Source organism: Sinohyriopsis cumingii, unplaced genomic scaffold, assembly GCF_028554795.1.
Source record: "Sinohyriopsis cumingii isolate HCF-2022 unplaced genomic scaffold, ASM2855479v2 utg001176l, whole genome shotgun sequence".
NCBI lineage: Eukaryota > Metazoa > Mollusca > Bivalvia > Unionida > Unionidae > Sinohyriopsis > Sinohyriopsis cumingii.
In genome coordinates, this window is record NW_028315968.1 from 2231839 (window position 1) to 2252705 (window position 20867).

A 20867-nucleotide genomic window follows, 5' to 3' on the forward strand; every position below is an offset into this window, starting at 1 on the left:
TGGATGATGTGAGCATGATGGTATTATGCAATGTTACATCATTATTCCGGATGTTGCTGCAGTCCTACTGGAGAAATTTACACAGTGAAACATAGAAAATGAGGTATATGAATATCTTCAAAACGAGAGCCAATACAAATTTTTCACGGTTATATTCGTGTTCGGCACACCAAAATACTACAGATTAGGGCCTTTTCAAGTCAGTAATGATTTCACTGTTGACCAGTGCAATCCAATTATCTAATTCCAGTACTCATTTACATGTAGAATTCCAGTTAACCTCTTATGATAGCCTATCACAGTATATAGCAGAGATTGACTAACACTGTTAATTGCTAAAAATAGCACCCCTGTTTATAGCTCGCAGACTCAGCTGCAGAATGTAGGACAAATAAACTACAATATAAATGGCAGAACATACTGAGGACATTGCATCTATCCCTGAAAAGCGAAAAAATTGCAGTGCTACAAGACATTGTTGCTTTTGACTTTGTACCAGCGATGGTAGATATTCAGATCGTGATCATATGACGTGTGTATTTTGGATTCCATTTCCAAAACTGAAAAAAATCTCAAGAAGTGCAGGCGTTAGGTATGTGCCTGTGGAAGGGGAACTTTTACTACTGACGAAATCACAAGATGGACATATATCTGCAGTAAACATTTCATAGGTGGGAATAGACCGACGACGGATCATCCCAACCCTATTCCAGCAACAATTATGCCAAATCAGGTTCGTCATTTACATCTATTTAGAAACTAGAACATGTTCAATTAACATCGGGGTGCGGGATGTTTTTAATCAATAGATGTGCTAGTAATGCAAAGTCTTTCAGTTCCATGACATAGGGGAAGATTTGAGAATGAAACAGAAGGAGTCTAGATAAATAAATAAATAAAAAAGTACACAAGAGCTCAAACTTTAAAGTATATATATATATATATGGGTGGAGTCTTCCATCCTCACTCATTTGCATACTTAAGAATTATATACAAGTGGGTGTACTTAGCATCCTGCATCAACTGATATATCAGAAGAAGAAAAAATATCTTTGCAAAAAAATTTCAGATCGGGGCCTCGAGTGGTCTAAAGCGCTCTCCATTATGGATCACTGCCATCTCACCTCTGTCTGCATAGGTTCAAATCTCAGATTCGGCCAATGTGGGTATGTGAGAAAGCTTGCCAGTAGCTTCTTGTGGGTCGGTGGTTCTTTCCAGGGTTTTCCCAGGTTCTTCCTCCATCATTAATACTTGCCATCATGTATAGCCTATCGTGTGCTGAAAAATGGCGTTAAATCCTACAACAACAACAACAACAAATTTTCAGATGTTATCCTTGCAAGTGTCTAAATAATGGTATATTACTACAGGCTTGATATACAAAACTGTACAAGGTTGTTATGTCCAACAAAAAAATAAACTAGTAGTGGGACCCATGGGGCATAAATTATGTATTACCAAAATTTGCAGTTTGTACATTACATAGAAAGACCATGTTAATGTTCAGATAGCAGCTTATTTAATATGTAGGAACCTTTATTCAGATATATCTTTTTATGGGTAAAAATAAAAACAAGAGTAAACAAACTTATAAATCTCACACTTTTAAAATTCAGCTGTGACATGTAACATATTAACTTATGTCTTCTGATTTGTTTTGTAGATACCAGAAGAGGCCATCATGTATAGAGCAACTCGTTTGTTATGCTGGGACACAAACCACCTAATATGGCAGTGATGTGTTTGGCAATAAAACTATAAAGAAAAAAATGATTCCAAAATGGTGGAAACTTCCTTAAAAAAGACAAAAGTTGTTTCACCAATAGATTTTATTTTGATATTTTATCTAAAAGTAAAATGTTTCATGAATATTTTAGGATGGCATGTTATTTATTAAATGATAATAATTTCTACATTGTCATCAATTTTAAAACTTCTTGTGTATACAAGTGTACTATCACTAAAAGAATATACAACTTTATTATTTTAAATGATACATGTAGATTAACTCCTCAAAATGTTCGAAAAACATGAATTAAAACTGTCTTCAGTATAGACTAAATCGAAACAGAATCATGTCAATTACTTCATTATATTTATATCTTTTTCTGTCATATATATATATATATATATATATATATATATATATATATATATATATATATATATATATATATATATTGTACACTATGGATATCAATTTTCTATTGTGGAAGGCTGTAAGATAAAAGCATTAAAAATATGCAGTTCCATAACATTGTTTTGTATTTCCCTACACATGCTATATTATCAAGAACCTTATTTTCTTATGACTGTTCATAAACATGAACAACTGACAGCAAACTATATAATACATGGACCCACTATAAATAAAACAAGTCATTAGAATACATGGACCCACTATAAATAAAGCAAGTCATTAGAATACATGGACCCACTATAAATAAAACAGGTCATTGTAATACATGGACCCACTATAAATAAAACAAATCATTGTAATACATGGACCCACTATAAATAAAAAAAGTCATTAGAATACATGGACCCACTATAAATAAAACAAGTCATTGTAATACATGGACCCACTATAAATAAAACAAATCATTAGAATACATGGACCCACTATAAATTAAACAAGTCATTAGAATACATGGACCCACTATAAATTAAACAAGTCATTAGAATACATGGACCCACTATAAATAAAACAAGTCATTAGAATACATGGACCCACTATAAATAAAACAAGTCATTAGAATATATGGACCCACTATAAATAAAACAAGTCATTGTAATACATGGACCCACTATAAATAAAACAAATCATTGTAATACATGGACCCACTATAAATAAAACAAGTCATTAGAATACATGGACCCACTATAAATAAAACAAGTCATTGTAATACATGGACCCACTATAAATAAAACAAGTCATTAGAATACATGGACCTACTATAAATAAAACAAGTCATTAGAATACATGGACCCACTATAAATAAAACAAGTCATTAGAATACATGGACCCACTATAAATAAAACAAGTCATTAGAATACATGGACCCACTATAAATAAAACAAGTCATTAGAATACATGGACCCACTATAAATTAAACAAGTCATTAGAATACATGGACCCACTATAAATTAAACAAGTCATTAGAATACATGGACCCACTATAAATAAAACAAGTCATTAGAATACATGGACCCACTATAAATAAAACAAGTCATTAGAATACATGGACCCACTATAAATTAAACAAGTCATTAGAATACATGGACCCACTATAAATTAAACAAGTCATTACAATACATGGACCCACTATAAATAAAACAAGTCATTACAATACATGGACCCACTATAAATTAAACAAGTCATTCCAATACATGGACCTACTATAAATAAAACAAGTCATTGTAATATATGGACCCACTATAAATAAATAAAGTCATTAGAATACATGGACCCACTATAAATAAAACAAGTCATTGTAATACATGGACCCACTATAAATAAAACAAGTCATTGTAATACATGGACCCACTATAAATAAAACAAGTCATTGTAATACATGGACCCACTATAAATAAAACAAGTCATTGTAATACATGGACCCACTATAAATAAAACAAGTCATTGTAATACATGGACCCACTATAAATAAAACAAGTCATTGTAATACATGGACCCACTATAAATAAAACAAGTCATTGTAATACATGGACCTACTATAAATAAAACAAGTCATTAGAATACATGGACCCACTATAAATAAAACAAGTCATTAGAATACATGGACCCACTATAAATAAAACAAGCCATTAGAATACATGGACCCACTATAAATAAAACAAGTCATTAGAATACATGGACCCACTATAAATTAAACAAGTCATTAGAATACATGGACCCACTATAAATTAAACATGTCATTAGAATACATGGACCCACTATAAATTAAACATGTCATTAGAATACATGGACCCACTATAAATAAAACAAGTCATTGTAATACATGGACCCACTATAAATAAAACAAGTCATTAGAATACATGGACCCACTATAAATTAAACAAGTCATTAGACTACATGGACCCACTATAAATTAAACAAGTCATTACAATACATGGACCCACTATAAATTAAACAAGTCATTACAATACATGGACCCACTATAAATAAAACAAGTCATTAGAATACATGGACCCACTATAAATTAAACAAGTCATTAGAATACATGGACCCACTATAAATTAAACAAGTCATTAGAATACATGGACCCACTATAAATTAAACAAGTCATTACAATACATGGACCCACTATAAATAAAACAAGTCATTACAATACATGGACCCACTATAAATAAAACAAGTCATTACAATACATGGACCTACTATAAATTAAACAAGTCATTACAATACATGGACCTACTATAAATAAAACAGGTCATTGTAAAATTGTTCATTCAGTATTTGTATAATTATGTTTTTTATTGTCCTACTTTCTCAATTAATACAAGTTAAATTGAAAATGTGGAGCACCATTATAACCACAGACAATGTTTGGAATCCTTAATCTAAATGTCAACTGGCACAAGTCACCTATCAATATTATTACGATGAAAGTTTATCCGTTTTGAGCATAAATCTTTCCAAAATTCAATATCAGGCAATACTCTTTCTACAGTCATTCCTTTTGAGGACCAAATGACAAAGTCACAAAAGTCTACATCACAAAGTGCAATCTGTATCTGTACCTGGTAGTAATATTTATGTGATTTCTTTAAAAATGGCCTACCATTCATAACATTATAACAAGGATTGTTTCTTTTTTTTGCACTAAGTTCATCTACACATAATGGGTCTTTTCCTGCTAAAACAAATGGACATTTTATCTCAACTATGCCTATTAGTTTGTTGTTTTGATTGTAGACAATGCCATCAGGACTACATCCAAGTCTTGGATATAGAGGATTGATCCAAAATCTACTTTTTGTGATGTAATATCTTTCCAGTATTTTCAGCCATGTTTCAAAAAGCTTTCTCTTCATTTTGTCTTCCATATTTTTTGTTGTTGTGCCCAATAGAATTTTGTTCAGAACATTACATTTCCCCTTTTTACTGTGGACAACTGCTACATCTTTGCTACCAAAGCAATTATTCTATAGAATCTGCTACTGTGCCACATTTCTGACTGTCTGATCATTTATTTTGGCATTTCAAAGGGGACTGTGTTTTTGTCGAATTGCATTAAGTGTTATGCAGACTTAGTTCTATCCTATAATACTTCCATTAAGTGTAAGGCAGACTTAGTTCTATCCTATAATACTTCCATTAAGTGTAAGGCAGACTTAGTTCTATCCTATAATACTTCCATTAAGTGTAAGGCAGACTTAGTTCTATCCTATAATACTTCCATTAAGTGTAAGGCAGACTTAGTTCTATCCTATAATACTTCCATTAAGTGTAAGGCAGACTTAGTTCTATCCTTTAATACTTCCATTAAGTGTAAGGCAGACTTAGTTCTATCCTATAATACTTCCATTAAGTGTAAGGCAGACTTAGTTCTATCCTATAATACTTCCATGTCAACTTCATAATCGGGGTAGTCTGCTCTAATATTTGGCGGAACATGCTGTCTGAACCTGAATTGGGTAATGTAGCAATCAAGTTGTTAACAAACTTTGTTTCATTAATTTTAATGTCACATAATTGATCATAGTTTCTGAATCTATGTTTTTAATTTCTTGCTATATGATGCTGAATGGCATGGTTGTGGCTGTCATTTATACTTCTTCCCAACATTCCATGTACAAAGTTTGATGGGAGATGCACATGGCTTATATCCAAACTAAAGAGTATAATCTTCCAAGGCAAAAAGTAAAGAAGCAATATGAGTGCATCTGCCCGTGGAGGATGCTTTACAGTCCCATGATGCATCCCTTACTTTTCCTGAGAGTGTTGCTAGAGTCACATATACATGATACACAACTTGCTGTAGGTATGATGCTGTTACATATGATTTTAAACAATAATGTACACCTTAGCAGTTGAAATAATATGTTCATAAGTTTCCTGTAACAAAATCATTTTGGAATATTAACAGATGGGAAACTATTCCAACTGCATGTAGGAAGAAAAGGTACAGTTTTTGTAGACTTTTTGGTCCTGAGAGAAGATAACACCTAACTTACTTTTTGTTCACATCATTTTCCTCCATCAACATGAATAACTATGTGTTGTTTGATTCTATACACTCCAAATACTTAAAATAAAATTGTTTTCAGGTATTAATGCACAATAATAATTGTGTGCAGTAACAAAAGTTTTAGAAAATAAGCTGTTAAAACAACAAAACTTCTTTTGAACATTTCAAAACACTGTGACCCCAGGAATATTAGAACCTGTTAATAATTAGAGTAATGTCATCTGTGTTCGTACCAGGATGGATAATTGTGTATATCCTTGTAATTATTGATGTCTTTGTTTTTTGTTTACTTGCATGTACATATTTCTGTATATTTGTATATTTATGAACAATACTGTGATAAAATATTCTATGAAAATTACAGATATCTAAATGATTGAACCTGTAATATTAGTACAGTAGTTAATCAAAGACACTGCGACACTTATCCTTGCACACTTCTCCCACCCCCATGACAAAATACATACAGAAGTCAACATGGACTGGAATAGTTTTAGTTTGCTGTTTGTGCAGTGAATATGGTTGGTTAAAGATTGCAGTTTGTTATTATCCTTAAAAGAATGTTCAAATAACAAACTCCTAGTAACATTACAGTAATTATTGCAGTATTGTAAGGAAGAATCGATTTACATTTTGACTAATTCCTGCTTCTTTTTGTCCGGCAACTGCCAATCCACGACATTCAAGCCATCACTTCAACTCACAAACTGAATGTTCTGATATTTCAGAACAACGAAATTTAGCTCCTGGGACATCATTTTGCTCTAGCATTATTGAATATATCTTCCCAGCCGCTGTCATTGTTTGCCCTACACTTTTTTGTATCACGTGATACGCATAACAAAATTATATGACGCGTCGTCAATCTCTGCTATACAATGTATGGTAGTAACAATGTATATAATGTATGGTACCACAGTATATATATATATATATATATATATATATATATATATATATATATATATATATATATATATATATATATATATATATATATATCTATATATCTATGTCTATATCTATCTATATCTATATCTATCTATCGATATATATCTATATCTATCTATCTATCTATCTATCTATCTATCTATATATATATATATATATATATATATATATATATATATATATATATATATATATATATATATAGATAGATAGATAGATAAATAGATAGATAAATAGATAGATAGATAGATAGACATATAGTGACCTTTTTGCAAGGAGTATGGTATTAGAAGTGATGCATACAGTTATCTAATTGGATGAGCCTATCATGAATATATCTCCAAAAATTAAATTTAAAACACACAATGTAACTCAGGTCAGCAAAACATGAAATACGCATCACAGTTACCTAATTTTGTGGTGAGTGCTTAGTACTCTTTAAGATGCATACCCTTGTCAAGTTGTATGTTTCTATTATAACAGTTTTTAAACCATGCGAAACTGAGCTAAATGTAAAAGAAAATAAAGTATTATCTCCTATCCACAAGAGGGTAGGTGCTTAGAAATCCACTCCAGTTGTTGCCAAGGACCTAGGAGAAACAATGAGGTTCAGTGAAGTTGTAAATATAGGGGTGAGCTACAAAGAGGGGATTTATCTAACTAGAGATTTTATAAAGACATAAAGGTAGTATTTTCAGATATAATGTGAAATTTTTGTTCATTTGGTTAATTTTTCTGCACAGTTATTTTTTACATTCACATGAGACCCTAATCTAAGCACTCATATAGAACCTTAGAGTAGCTGGCATGTAATTACAGATATGCCCAGTCACATAAAAATATATAGTTAACAGATAGCTTCTAAGTTTGTTTGTCTTTTGTGTTTTAAATATGAACAGCAGGACAAGAGTTTTTTCAGCTACAGAAGAGATTTTTTTTGTTGGTAATTATATCTTTAGAGTTTAACCCAGCCTAATATTGTTCTAACTCTTCCTGAGATCAGCATTAAAGTTTTGCAGTTTATAAGGTTATATGCTGAAAGAATTTTGCAGTTACTTCTTTCAGTTTAAATAAGACACAATGCCATGTTAAGATTGCGATTGAGAAGTTCTATTGCATGTAAGGCTAAATCATTTTTTCTGGTTATATTGTGTTTCAAAGATAGTGCATTTTACATCCATGATTTGCAAGCAAAAGAGGAATTTAAATGAGCTACTATTAAAATTAATAGTACAAATTTTATATGGACGAAAGTACCAGAATTTTGTTGGTGCTTTTGCCATTATAAATCAAACTATTTTATGTGATTATAGCTTGTTCAGATGAAAAGTACAAACCAAAATAGTCTTCCTTCTTTCTTTCTTTCAGCCTGATGTAGAATGGTTCAAGTACGTCTGTATTGTAGCTGTCATAGTCTACATCATATTCTTTGCTTCAGGACCAGGTAAATTTTAATGCCATGCATGATATCTTTGCTACAGGACCAGGTAAATTTTAATGCCATGCATGATATCTTTGCTACAGGACCAGGTAAATTTTAATGCCATGCATGATATCTTTGCTACAGGACCAGGTAAATTTTAATGCCATGCATGAAATCTTTGCTTCAGGACCAGGTAAATTTTAATGCCATGCTTGAAATCTTTGCTTCAGGACCAGGTAAATTTTAATGTCATGCATGATATCTTTGCTTCAGGACCAGGTAAATTTTAATGCCATGCATGATTTCTGTGACAGGATTTTAACTTCTTTCTTGATTATACAATAATTCTTATATTTAATTTGCATAATCTGACAAGTTAAAACCAAGAATAAAGATATTTTTTTTTAATTTTCAAAATTACAAAATTGCTGGTAAAGTTTATTGATGTTTTAACATTGTATATATATTTATACAACATTAGAAAAGTGGAGGGATTTTTTAAAATATTTTATTCAAAAAGAATTTCCACATCAAGAAGCATGTTATATCACAATGATGTTGTCAAGCTCTTCATTGGTCTAAACCACACAATATGGCCAAACTCTTTTGAATAAGGGGAAAGTAAACTTGCAAAGGTCCAAGATCACAGTCACGGTGTCTCTTAAAATGAAAACCCTTTCAGCACAATAAATTTGGTTCTAGACTGCTCGAGCTTTCATAATTTTAGATGAGTTGCTCTACGGGTACTGAGAGCTACAATCTCTTGATTTTTGGGTCAATTTGTCAACATAACTATGAAACAGATAAGGGAAGCGTAAAATAACCACTATAGTTACACACAACTGAATGTCACCATAATTTGCACATGAATTGCTGATATGGGAAGGAAATAAGCTTCAGATATTGGGTTAGACAGCTTAGTGTTCAAGTCATGTCCTGTTCATGTCTTCATACAGAAATATTAAAACTTGTGAGGGCATATAATGTACCATTAACAGTACTCTTGTTTATAAATATTATGGACATGTCATGGAATAGATATGGCTCTAAATATTATTGATATTAGCAAGGTATGAATATGGCTTATAATAGTGGATGTGCATGTTTATTTATATATGACTCTACATATGGTTATGCCTCGGATGTGGGAGGTCGTGGGTTTGATCCCCGGCCAAGTCATACCAAAGACTTACAAAAATGGTACTAACAGCTGCCTCGCTTGGCGCTCAGCGTTAAGAGGCTAGTGTTAGAACTGGTCGGCCTGGTGTCAGGATAATGTGACTGGGTGGGACATCATGCTATATGTCCTCGGCATGATGCCCCAGTGCTAGACATCACTATAAACTGCCACAAAGACATCGTTTTTTTAAAAACCTACGTTAAAAATCCAAATCACACACACACACACACATATGGTTATGTGTCAGTGCATGTATGTATATATATGACCCTACATATGGTTGTGTGTCAGTGTATTTATATATGGTTCTACATATGTTTATGTGTCAGTGTGTATGTATGTATGTATATATATATATATATATATATATATATATATATATATATATATATATATATATATATATATATATATATAGCTCTAAATGTACTCAACATTCCATGGTATCTATATATTTCTAAATGCCAAGGACATGTAAAGATGTGTATAGGATTGTAAAAAATTGTGGACATGTTGAGGTATGTTTGGCTCTACATGTCATGGACATGTCTAGGTAGGTATATTGTTATAAATATCATGGTCATGCCAAGTAATGAATATGACTCTAAATATCATGAGCATGTCAAAATATGAACATGGCTCTAAATATCATGGACATGTCAAAATATGAGTGTGACTTTAAATATCATGGACATACAAAGTCATAAATATCATGGGCATGTCAAGGTATGTAAATGGCTCTAAATATCCTGGACATGTTAAGGTATGTAGATGGCTCTAATTATCATGGACATGTCAAGGTATGTAGATGGCTCTAATTATCATGGACATGTCAAGGTATGTAGATGGCTCTAATTATCATGGACATGTCAAGGTATGTAGATGGCTCTAAATATCATGGACACGTCAAGGTATGTAGATGGCTCTAAATATCATGGACATGTCAAGGTATGTAGATGGCTCTAAATATCATGGACATGTCAAGGTATGTAAATGGCTCTAAATATCATGGACATGTCAATATATGTAGATGGCTCTAAATATCATGGACATGTCAAGGTATGTAGATGGTTCTAAATATCATGGACATGTCAAGGTATGTAAATGGCTCTAAATATCATGGACATGTCAAGGTATGTAGATGGCTTTAATTATCATGGACATGTCAAGGTATGTAGATGGCTCTAAATATCATGGACATGTCAAGATATGTAGATGGCTGTAAATATCATGGACATGTCAAGGTATGTAAATGGCTCTAAATATCATGGACATGTCAAGATATGTAGATGGCTCTAAATATCATGGACATGATTGTGTTATATATGTCTATATTGTGTGCCTGACTTTTGTCCATGATTGTAGATAGTACTTTAAGATAATGGTCATTTGTAAACAAATTGTTTACATAGCTAGCATTTGTCCATGAATGAACAGATGTTTTAAATAAGATGCTGACATAGTTTTTTGAATTCAGAACATTCTAGAAACAACTTTTTAACAATTTGATTGGAATTTTCCATTGGAATGACTCGTGTCATTGTCAAGTGAAAATGTGTATGAATAGGGACTTGACAAACAAATAAATAATTCCTATCTATGATCAGTCTCTGAAATTTATTTTATTGTTAGTTTACAGATAACCTTTCAAGAGGAATTATCAGTTTAAAATGTTCCTTAGAATTACTAAATTCTCATTGACCATTGGATTAATACACTATTTTAAATTATTGCGAACTTATTCAGAGACATTTTGGATTGTATGATTGTGGTACTTCAGAACAATCAAGACTATTGGAAATCATTCAGAACATTCTTTTTTTGGACTTGTGATAGGACATTAAGAATTATTTGGGATTTGATGCACAATACAGTAAATGTCTCTTGAATTTTCAATTTGTATTGTAAAGAAATAAATACATGTAACTTGTTGATTTTACTTGAATTGTTGGTTTCACTTCTTTGTGTTATATAATTTAAGACCTAGAGTCGTAACACCATTTGATTTTTTTTCAACCTTATGAAAGGAAATATTCCTGCATCTTATTCACTTTTGAATTAAAATTAATCATTTTACTTCAGTGGTACTCCTATTTCAGAAGGCGTTTAAGTATTGAAACTTTGCTTTTTGTTCCTAGGTTCAATTCCTTGGTTTTTTGTGGCAGAGTTGTTTGCCCAGGGTCCAAGAACAGCAGCTGTCAGTGTAGCAGTCCTTGTCAATTGGTTTTCCAACTTCATCGTAGGACTGGTTTTCCCTATTCTGCAGGTAAAAATACTCAGAAATGTGAAGAAATGGAATACATTCTTTTTAATGCACAAAGTAACCAAGTTGATCAGGGTTGCTATAGTTTCAGTATAAATGTTTCTTATTAGGTGCTTTTGCTTAACAGAGTTTTATTAAAGTAAGAGAACTTCAGAACAAAGAAGAAAAAAGCTATTTATTTCCAATGGATTTTAAGGGTATTTCAGTCTTGAAAATGATATGGTATTTCTTATCTATTCTGATAGTTGAAAGTAATTAAACTTTTCTAAACAGACTCTTTATCTTAAAATGCACGAAATATTTAATAGCAGCCTATCAGCTTCAAAACTTAAACAGTTATGCCTAGGTATTAACAGACACCAAAATTTGTTTTATAAGAACTTGAATCTTTTTTAATGCCATGCACTAATACCGTATATACTCACGTGTAGAGTTAAACTGCACACAACATAGACCCTGATATGCTATAGCATAATGTGTCCGCAGATCAGGGTCTGTGTTGTTTGTTCTACTGATTACTCCTAACAAACTGCACAGACCCAGATCTGCTAGTGCATTATGCTGTAAGGTGGTGTAGATTATGTCTGCTAAAAGCATTATGGTGAGAAAGTGCTATGTGTGTTGATATGAGAAAAGAAAACTGTCAAGATCTGTTTTGAAAAATATAAAAGTTAAGAACCTTTTCAACAAATCAGAGAGATATATTGTCATTATGATTTCTTGCTGGTAACAGATCACTAGTAGAAGTGGCACAGTAATTTCTTTAAGAGTTAAATTTGACCACTTATGTTCAGGCGATATAGTGACATTGCCCCATTTTCCTCATCTTGAAATGAGCACACCTCTGTTTAAATAACTTGCAAATACAACAGGGTCCAGAACAGAATATGGTGTAAGCAAAGCACTAGTTAGCAATCTCACTGCAGAACCTCTGCAGGACCTATGAAGTGATGGACATGAACATAAAGAAATGGGAGGCAGGAAGAGGTTGAATACTTGTTTAATAATTGCATTGTAAATAATTCTTAATAATTATCTTCTTCTATTGACATTCTTCACTTTTCTGCATAAATCACTGAAAGATTGATTGCTTGAAACAACTCCAAGTGAATTTTACACACATCATACCATGTACCAGCACATCATACCATCTACCAGCAAAAACGTTGTGGATTACTTCACTGCTTTATACGTCTGAATTGGATACATTCTAGTAATACTGTAGACTCAGATTAAAATAAGATTCTTTATTTAAAAAGAGGGATATTTTTAAGAGAAATGATAACATCAGAACTTTATTTCTTTAAATTAGTTTAGGAGTAGAATACTAAAGCTTTGATTTCACTGCAAATTACAGAGAAATTTCTTTCTGCCTATTAGCAAACCTCGGGGTAGCATTTCATGAATTTTAAGTTCACTTTAAACTTTGGAACTCATTTCTCCATAATGAATCTTATCTGTGTTTTTCATGGTTCTTTCATTTGATTCCTTTGCAGTCACTGATGCCATTCTCATTGAGGATGATAAAATACCAATTAATGTTGGATATTTTTTACATTGCTTAGTGTTTTCAGTGTTCACATATTCAATTGAATTGAGTTGACTTAACACAGTCATTACTGCTTGGCCCTACTAAGGTAGGATTTTGCATGCCCTTCAACGTTTTTATTTTACCCTCTTGATTTGATTTGATTTTTTTTTGTATATTTGATTTAATATAATTGTTTGTTTGGAAAAAAAAAAATTTTATATTCCGTTACATGCTATTATAATGTAACTTTATTTACTGGATTTGACATTTTCCAGAAATTCTGTTTAGTTCTATTTGACCTGACTGTTTTTCATAAACAAATAATAACAGAAATTTTGTATTTAATGCTGACCTAATTTCTGACCTTAATTCAGAATCAGTTAGAGTTAAAGTAAACAACTTGTTAATTTTTTTAAAAATTCGTTTCCAGAGTAAAAATTATTGGTTTTAGTCAAGGCCATACTGGGAGTATGTTAGTCATGTAAAAGCTTCTATGTTGTTCTAGAAACATGATCATGTGACCCTCATACATGAATCTGTTTAGCGTCTTAAATTAGTGTATAACTGTTTTCTACAGAGAATTTGGGCAGTCAGGCTTTAAACCATTGACACTTAAAGGGGTTTTGTTGTGACCAGTATGAGCCGAATTTGTAATTTTTCTTCAAATTATTTGGATTCTAAGAGATTATTTTTCCCTGAAAATACTTGTGCTTTAAATTAATTCTTGGACAAAGACAGTTATCAAAATTTACGTAGAATTCAAACACAGGAATATTTTTTTCTGTGATTCAACAAAGAACTGTTGACACATCAGTATGACCCTGACCACAGCATACGTCATCACCTTCCAGTTTGGATTTCATCAGGATTCAAACTCAGTTTCATTAGAAGTTTTTATTACTAGGACTTCTATTTTTTAATTCTTGGAATATTTTTGGATTTCATTCATAGAAACATAAATTCTTTTTCTCATTTTTACCTTATTTTTCTAGGGAAATAAATTATTTGTTGACTTTTACAAAGCTTCTAGTCTTCACTCTTGTTGCGTTTTGTAAGAGCCTAAACATAACATTGTACAATAAGTAATCACTGTCATAACACACTTAACTTTTAATTGATTGTAACAGTACAGCCAAAACATTTTGGAAATCAGAACACCATTGGTACTTAATTAGGGCCTCACAGAAATGCTTAGGGCAGTCCACTGAAATTTTCACCTTTGAATACAAGAGGGCATGTCACATTTATGATGATTACGCTGAGATAGAATTAAAAGATAGACAGATAAAACATTAAATTTAATTGACAAAACTTATTTCATTTGTATTTATTTCTTAAAGTATTGCCATTAGTAGGCCTTACTTACATTTTAATTGATTGGAATTTCATTATATATTGTTATTTACAGTATAATGAGTTTTTCTAAGGAAACTTTAACAACTGTATGACTGCTTATTAAAAGTTGTGAATTTCATGATCTTTGTTGGGCATTAGCTACTATTTTTATCTATAAACAATTGATCAAGGTTTTGTTTGCCAATTTTGATCACATTTTTATTCATGTTTAACAAACTGGGCAATTTGTTGGCATTTTCTGTAAGAAAAAATGGGATCCACGCCTACCTTTACGTTATAAGTAGGTCCACAAGTCATCTGGGGATGCTATTGTGACTACATTGCATACTTAAAGGTGTCCTTTATAATTTAAATTAGAAACTAATGGAATTTTTTTATGAATGATATGGCAGGAAGTATATCCATTTATTCAAATTCCCAAAATGTCCAGTTATAGTAAATTCAATCTACATTCATGGCAGAACTTGAGCTAAGTTTATTATATTGACTGAAAACAAATTGTGTAGTTAAGTACTGGATTCATGATATTTCATTACTTTGTTGAATAAAAATGAGGTTTTCATATTTCCTTCAGATCTTCCATTAAGCAACATATTTGTGTATTTTACACAAACATAGTGATTAAAAATGCATTTAAAAATAATTAGTCCAAATTACAGTACACACTTTATATTAAGCATTTAGTCCAAAGCTGTCAGGTTGTTTCTCATGTTAAAATGATTGTCCATGTTTTATAATAGCCCATTCAGTTGATATGCTTTCTAGACAATTTCTGGATGTTATGTCTAAAAATGGTACTCAATGACTGTGAGGACACTCACTCAAATAGAGTCATAAAGGGTCACTATGTCATTTACATGTTCTGAATTTATCAGTCTGGTGTTACAAGTTTGGGGTTTGTGGTGTTCACAAAATACCCCTTAGAATTAAAAACATTTGCAATTAATTCCAAACCAGTGAGTCAAATACCCAGTTTAATAAATCTTTATCTACAGCTTTGATTCTTTGTCTAAAATAATGTAGTTTCTTTCAGAACATATATGCCCAGTATTCCTTCATCCCATTTGTGGTGCTGCTGGCTGTGTTCTGGTTGTACACACTACTGAAGGTACCTGAGACAAAAGGAAAGACTATTGAGGAGATAACTGCTTTATTCCAAGAAAAGGCAATTAACAATAAATGTATAAATTATTCACCCCTAGCAATAAATAACTAGAGTTTTAACCTGCTGTTGACCTTTCATTAAACTCTGCAAAGAAAATGTGCAGAAACCTTATCTGCTTGATAAAAGTCAAGTCTAACTGCAAACAACATAGATCCTGATCTGTTGTCACATAATGCTCTGGCAAATCAGGGTCTGAATTTGTTCTGTTAATTACTCCTAACAAACTGCATAGACCCAGATCTGTCAGTGTATTATTGGACATCAAAATCAAGTCTGTGCATTTTAAAGTTGGACTCATAAGTGAGTATATTTAGTATATATAATGACTGTCTTCTAATGAGGTTACTGCCTAATTTGATGGACATGATGAAACTGACCGTTACCAAATCTGAATATTGTTGAAGTTATTGCAGTAAAAACTAACTTGAAATGCCACTGTTCAGGAAGACCTCTAATGAGAAGCCACTTGTCTTGAGAGGTCATTCTGTGTTAGCAGAAAGAGTGGTCTTTCAAGACTAACTTTACTGTATATTTTTTTTATCTAGTCCATTAAATGAAGTACAAACCAGCATTAAAAAAAATTACTTATTTTATTTTCTTAAAATATTTACAGTACATCTGTAAAGGCTGAGGTGCAATGTGCATCATGACACACAGTACATATCACAATATGTGTTAGTTTGGAGACTTCAACATGATGTACACTGTGGTGGTAAACTTGCAGTGTGGTGCACGTCACAGTGCAGAAGACTTTTGTGCTTGCAAGCTTGGCAAATGTTTTAGTGACCAAGACAAATAAAAACTTGAAGACCTTAGACTGGTACATGATCTTCAGAGAGCAGGTTTTACTTCTTTACTCCACATTGTAACACAGTCTCATACCTCATTTAACATTATTTGGATATGTTCACAGTGTATGCTTGTTCTCATTATTATATTTTTCTGCTTGTATGAAAAAAGGACAGAAAAATAGTGCATGATATTTTATGATTTTCATTGTTATAACTCATTGCGATGAATAAAACATTACATACTGAAGCCAGTAAATGTGTTGACAGAAAGAAATATTGATACTGATGACATTGATAAATTATTGCATCTCAGATTTACATTATAGTCAACACATTAATTTAATTGTAATTAACACATTAATCTATTTTGTAATCAAACACATTAATTTACAGTCTAATGAACACATTGATTTATAGTGTGACCAATATATTAATCTGGTGTAATCAATACATTAATTTACAGTGTAATCAACACATTAATTTACATTATAATAAACACATTAATTTAAGTGTAATTAACACATTAATTTAAGTGTAATTCACACATTAATTTATATTGTAATCAATACATTAATTTACAGTGTAATTAACACATTATTTTATAGTGTGATCAACACATCAATCTAGTTTAATTCACACATTAATTTAAGTGTAATTAACACATTAATTTAAGTGTAATTAACACATTAATTTATATTGTAATCAATACATTAATTTACAGTGTAATTAACACATTAATTTATAGTGTGATCAACACATCAATCTAGTTTAATTCACACATTAATTTAAGTGTAATTAACACGTTAATTTAAGTGTAATTAACACATTAATTTATATTGTAATCAATACATTAATTTACAGTGTAATTAACACATTAATTTATAGTGTGATCAACACATCAATCTAGTTTAATTAACACATTAATCTAGCTTAATTCACACATTAATTTAAGTGTAATTAATTCATTAATTTATATTGTAATCAACACATTGATTTATAGTGTGATCGACACCTTAATCTAGTTTAAATAACACATTAATCTAGTTTAATCAACACATTAAATAAAGTATAATTAACACATTAATTTAAGTGTAATTGCCACAATAATTTAAGTGTAATTAACACGTTAATTTATATTGTAATGAACACATTAATCAAGTGTGATAATCACATTAATTTAATGTGTAATCAACACATTATTTCTATCATCATTGAAATTAGCCACATTGACAGACTGCATCACAAGACTTGCTTATTGACACTGTTGTTAAGTTTGAGTTAACTTTTACCCAATAATGTTTTTGTTGTTTCATTAGAGTTTTCTTTAAGACATAACTGGTGATTAACTGTTGACATTGTTGAATACTTTAAATAGATCCAGTTATGTATCCACTGTCCAGATGGTGATATATCTTACCATGTACTTTGGGCTTTTTGTTGGTTTTGTTTTAATTATGTTTTTGTTGGTTTTAATGGCATTTTTAACTCATAATTGTCTAGATTATGGCAAAGGAATGGGAGCTAAGTGCCATTCCCAAGTACGCTCAATTTGGCCAGGGTGGGTATTGAACCCACAACCTATGTAATATGAGTACAATGCTCAGCTACCATGCCTTCCTTAAATCAAGCAGTCTGGAAATACAAGCTTATTTATGTTGTAGCATTGGTCATGGTGAAGTTTTCAAAACATTTTGTGTGATCCTGATTGACTTTCTTCTTCTGTATGAAAATCAAAATGAATATGGAGAAAATAATTTAATATTCAGGAACACTAGTTTATTTATGCAAAAGAAGTGTGCATGCCTTGCCAGTAATGCTGTACGTACTTGCTTATAAGTGGAGTCTAATTGCCAACAAACAAACTCCACAGTCCCATATGTGCCATAGCATTATGTGCCTGCAGACCAGGGTATATATTGTCTGTTCTACTGATTACTCCTAACAAACTGCACAGACCCAGATCTGCCAGCACATTATATGTTGGCAGATATGGGTCTGTGCATTTTGCAGTTGGACTCGACTTATAAGTGAGTATATACAGTAAGTGTAGGGCAACTACTTATTTTAGTTTTCCATTGAATGTACAGGCAATTAGTTTTGTTGGTTATGTTAAATTAGCAGCAGTTATATACAAAATATAACTTCTACAGAAATTATTGATAAATAAGTTTCCGGTTTTTAAACTTCCTTATATTATATTTATATTGTAGTAATTGACTTGTTGTTTTTTTTGTCAACTGGCATGTTTAATAAAATGTTAACACAGTATTATTTATTTTGTAGGTCTCAGAAAACTTGTACTGAATATATATATATATATATACAATGTGACCCCTCTATAACACAATGATTAGGGTCCATAGAACCTGACCGTGTTCAAAACCAAACCTTGTTATAACCAACCAAGTCAGTTAGTTGAAGAAAATGATGCATGTACAAAAAGAATGGCTGCTTGGGGGCATAAAATTGGGCACAAAAATATATACTTTTGATTAAATATAGACAAAACTTGTCTGAAGTACACTTGTATATTGACAAATTACATTTGTGTGGTACAATACATCATGTTTCAAGTCCTGTGCATGTATGTGAAAATCCCATGAATTTGAATATAGCTCACGTGTTATAAAATTCATGTATCAGTCACATCCTGTTGTAAAACACAAGTAACACATGTATAAAAAATGGTGGTCCTTGCTTGATCTGTATCATATTGTCAAAATACACATATCACAATTTACTGTGATATTCATCATTGCCAGTAGATATCTATGGTTTTAAAATATTGAAAATTTAATTTGTTTCCTACCGGTGTTGGTAGCAATCTTCAGCATAAATTGTTTTTCCAGCAAAAAGGAAACTTGCATTGTACAATAAAGATATTGTAGTCTCTTTTGAGACTGCAACAATCCATCAGATTTGATTGCTTTTATCTAAGTTTGGTGCTGACTTCCAGTGATGAAAGATGCTTTGTTTTTATTGAAGATCGTAGTTGGCTTGCTTTGATGAACAGTGCATATGTTATTAAAGTCACCACAAAATGCCAACTTTGGAGGACCAAACAAATGCCCATTTGTTATTATGGCAGCATTATCAAATAATTGTAGAACTTTGATTGAAACTGACTCTTTTTCCATTTGCTTAGTGCTTAAACAGAATGATCGGTGCTTCAAAGGTAATCAGTTTTCTTTGAAGTTTCATCAGGATTATATTTTCAGGGTGCATGTTTAAAAATATATGAATTGGTCATCATTTGGTCAGTTGTAGCTAGTCTGGTAGCATGACTGTCTGAATGTACCACAGCATGCAGTACCTAGGCCAGATGTCGGCATAAGTGGATTATGATATAACAATGCACAGTTAAGATGGTTTGTCAGTATGAGCAAAGTATTTGTTTATGTAACAATAGATAGATTCCAGTGCATTTTATATCCATGTTTGCCACTTCCTTTCATGTTGCCTTTGAATTTCTCCACTCCAAATCCAATATTATATATAGAAGTTTAAACATTCAATATTGTTGCCACCAAAAAAATTGGCAGATGGTATATTCTGTCAGCAAGAAGGAAACAAATCTTAATTTGTGACATTGAAAAAGCCCAGCACTCTCATTACATAAACTTTTTGTACTTTTATTTTGCACTTTTAAGAAGAAACAAATATTTTTTCACGATGAGAAAAATACATCTATATGAAATTTCAGGAGCCACACCACAATTGACTGAATTCACAGTCTCTTCCCAAAATGATAAACTTTTTACATTATTTTTCATACTTTTAAGAAGGAAAATATATTTTTTCATGTAGAGAGAAATTCATAAATATGACATTTTGAGTTGTGCCATGATCATGTTATATCCAAATTCATGTCATAATGGAGTGTGCTATAACAGGGAGGTCAGTTCCCCATTATTAGTTGAAGCTATATGAAACTTATTCCATGCAGTTAAATGTTTTGTTGTCCTTCTTCAATTATTTATTTCATCAGAAATTTA

At 31.5% G+C, this 20867-nt stretch overlaps 1 protein-coding gene across 1 annotated transcript in view; it reads left to right on the forward strand.

Annotated features, from left to right (window-relative positions):
* The window catches only part of LOC149772767 (solute carrier family 2, facilitated glucose transporter member 3-like), a 73832-nt gene extending 56543 nt beyond the window's left edge, over positions 1-17289 (forward strand). The window contains exons 10-12 of the mRNA XM_089947306.1: positions 8532-8607; positions 11905-12032; positions 15950-17289. Of these exons, the coding sequence (XP_089803432.1) occupies positions 8532-8607; positions 11905-12032; positions 15950-16132 (387 nt within the window). The 3' untranslated portion in view covers positions 16133-17289. The remainder of the gene's footprint in view (positions 1-8531; positions 8608-11904; positions 12033-15949) is intronic.
* The last annotated feature ends 3578 nt before the right edge of the window (positions 17290-20867 follow it).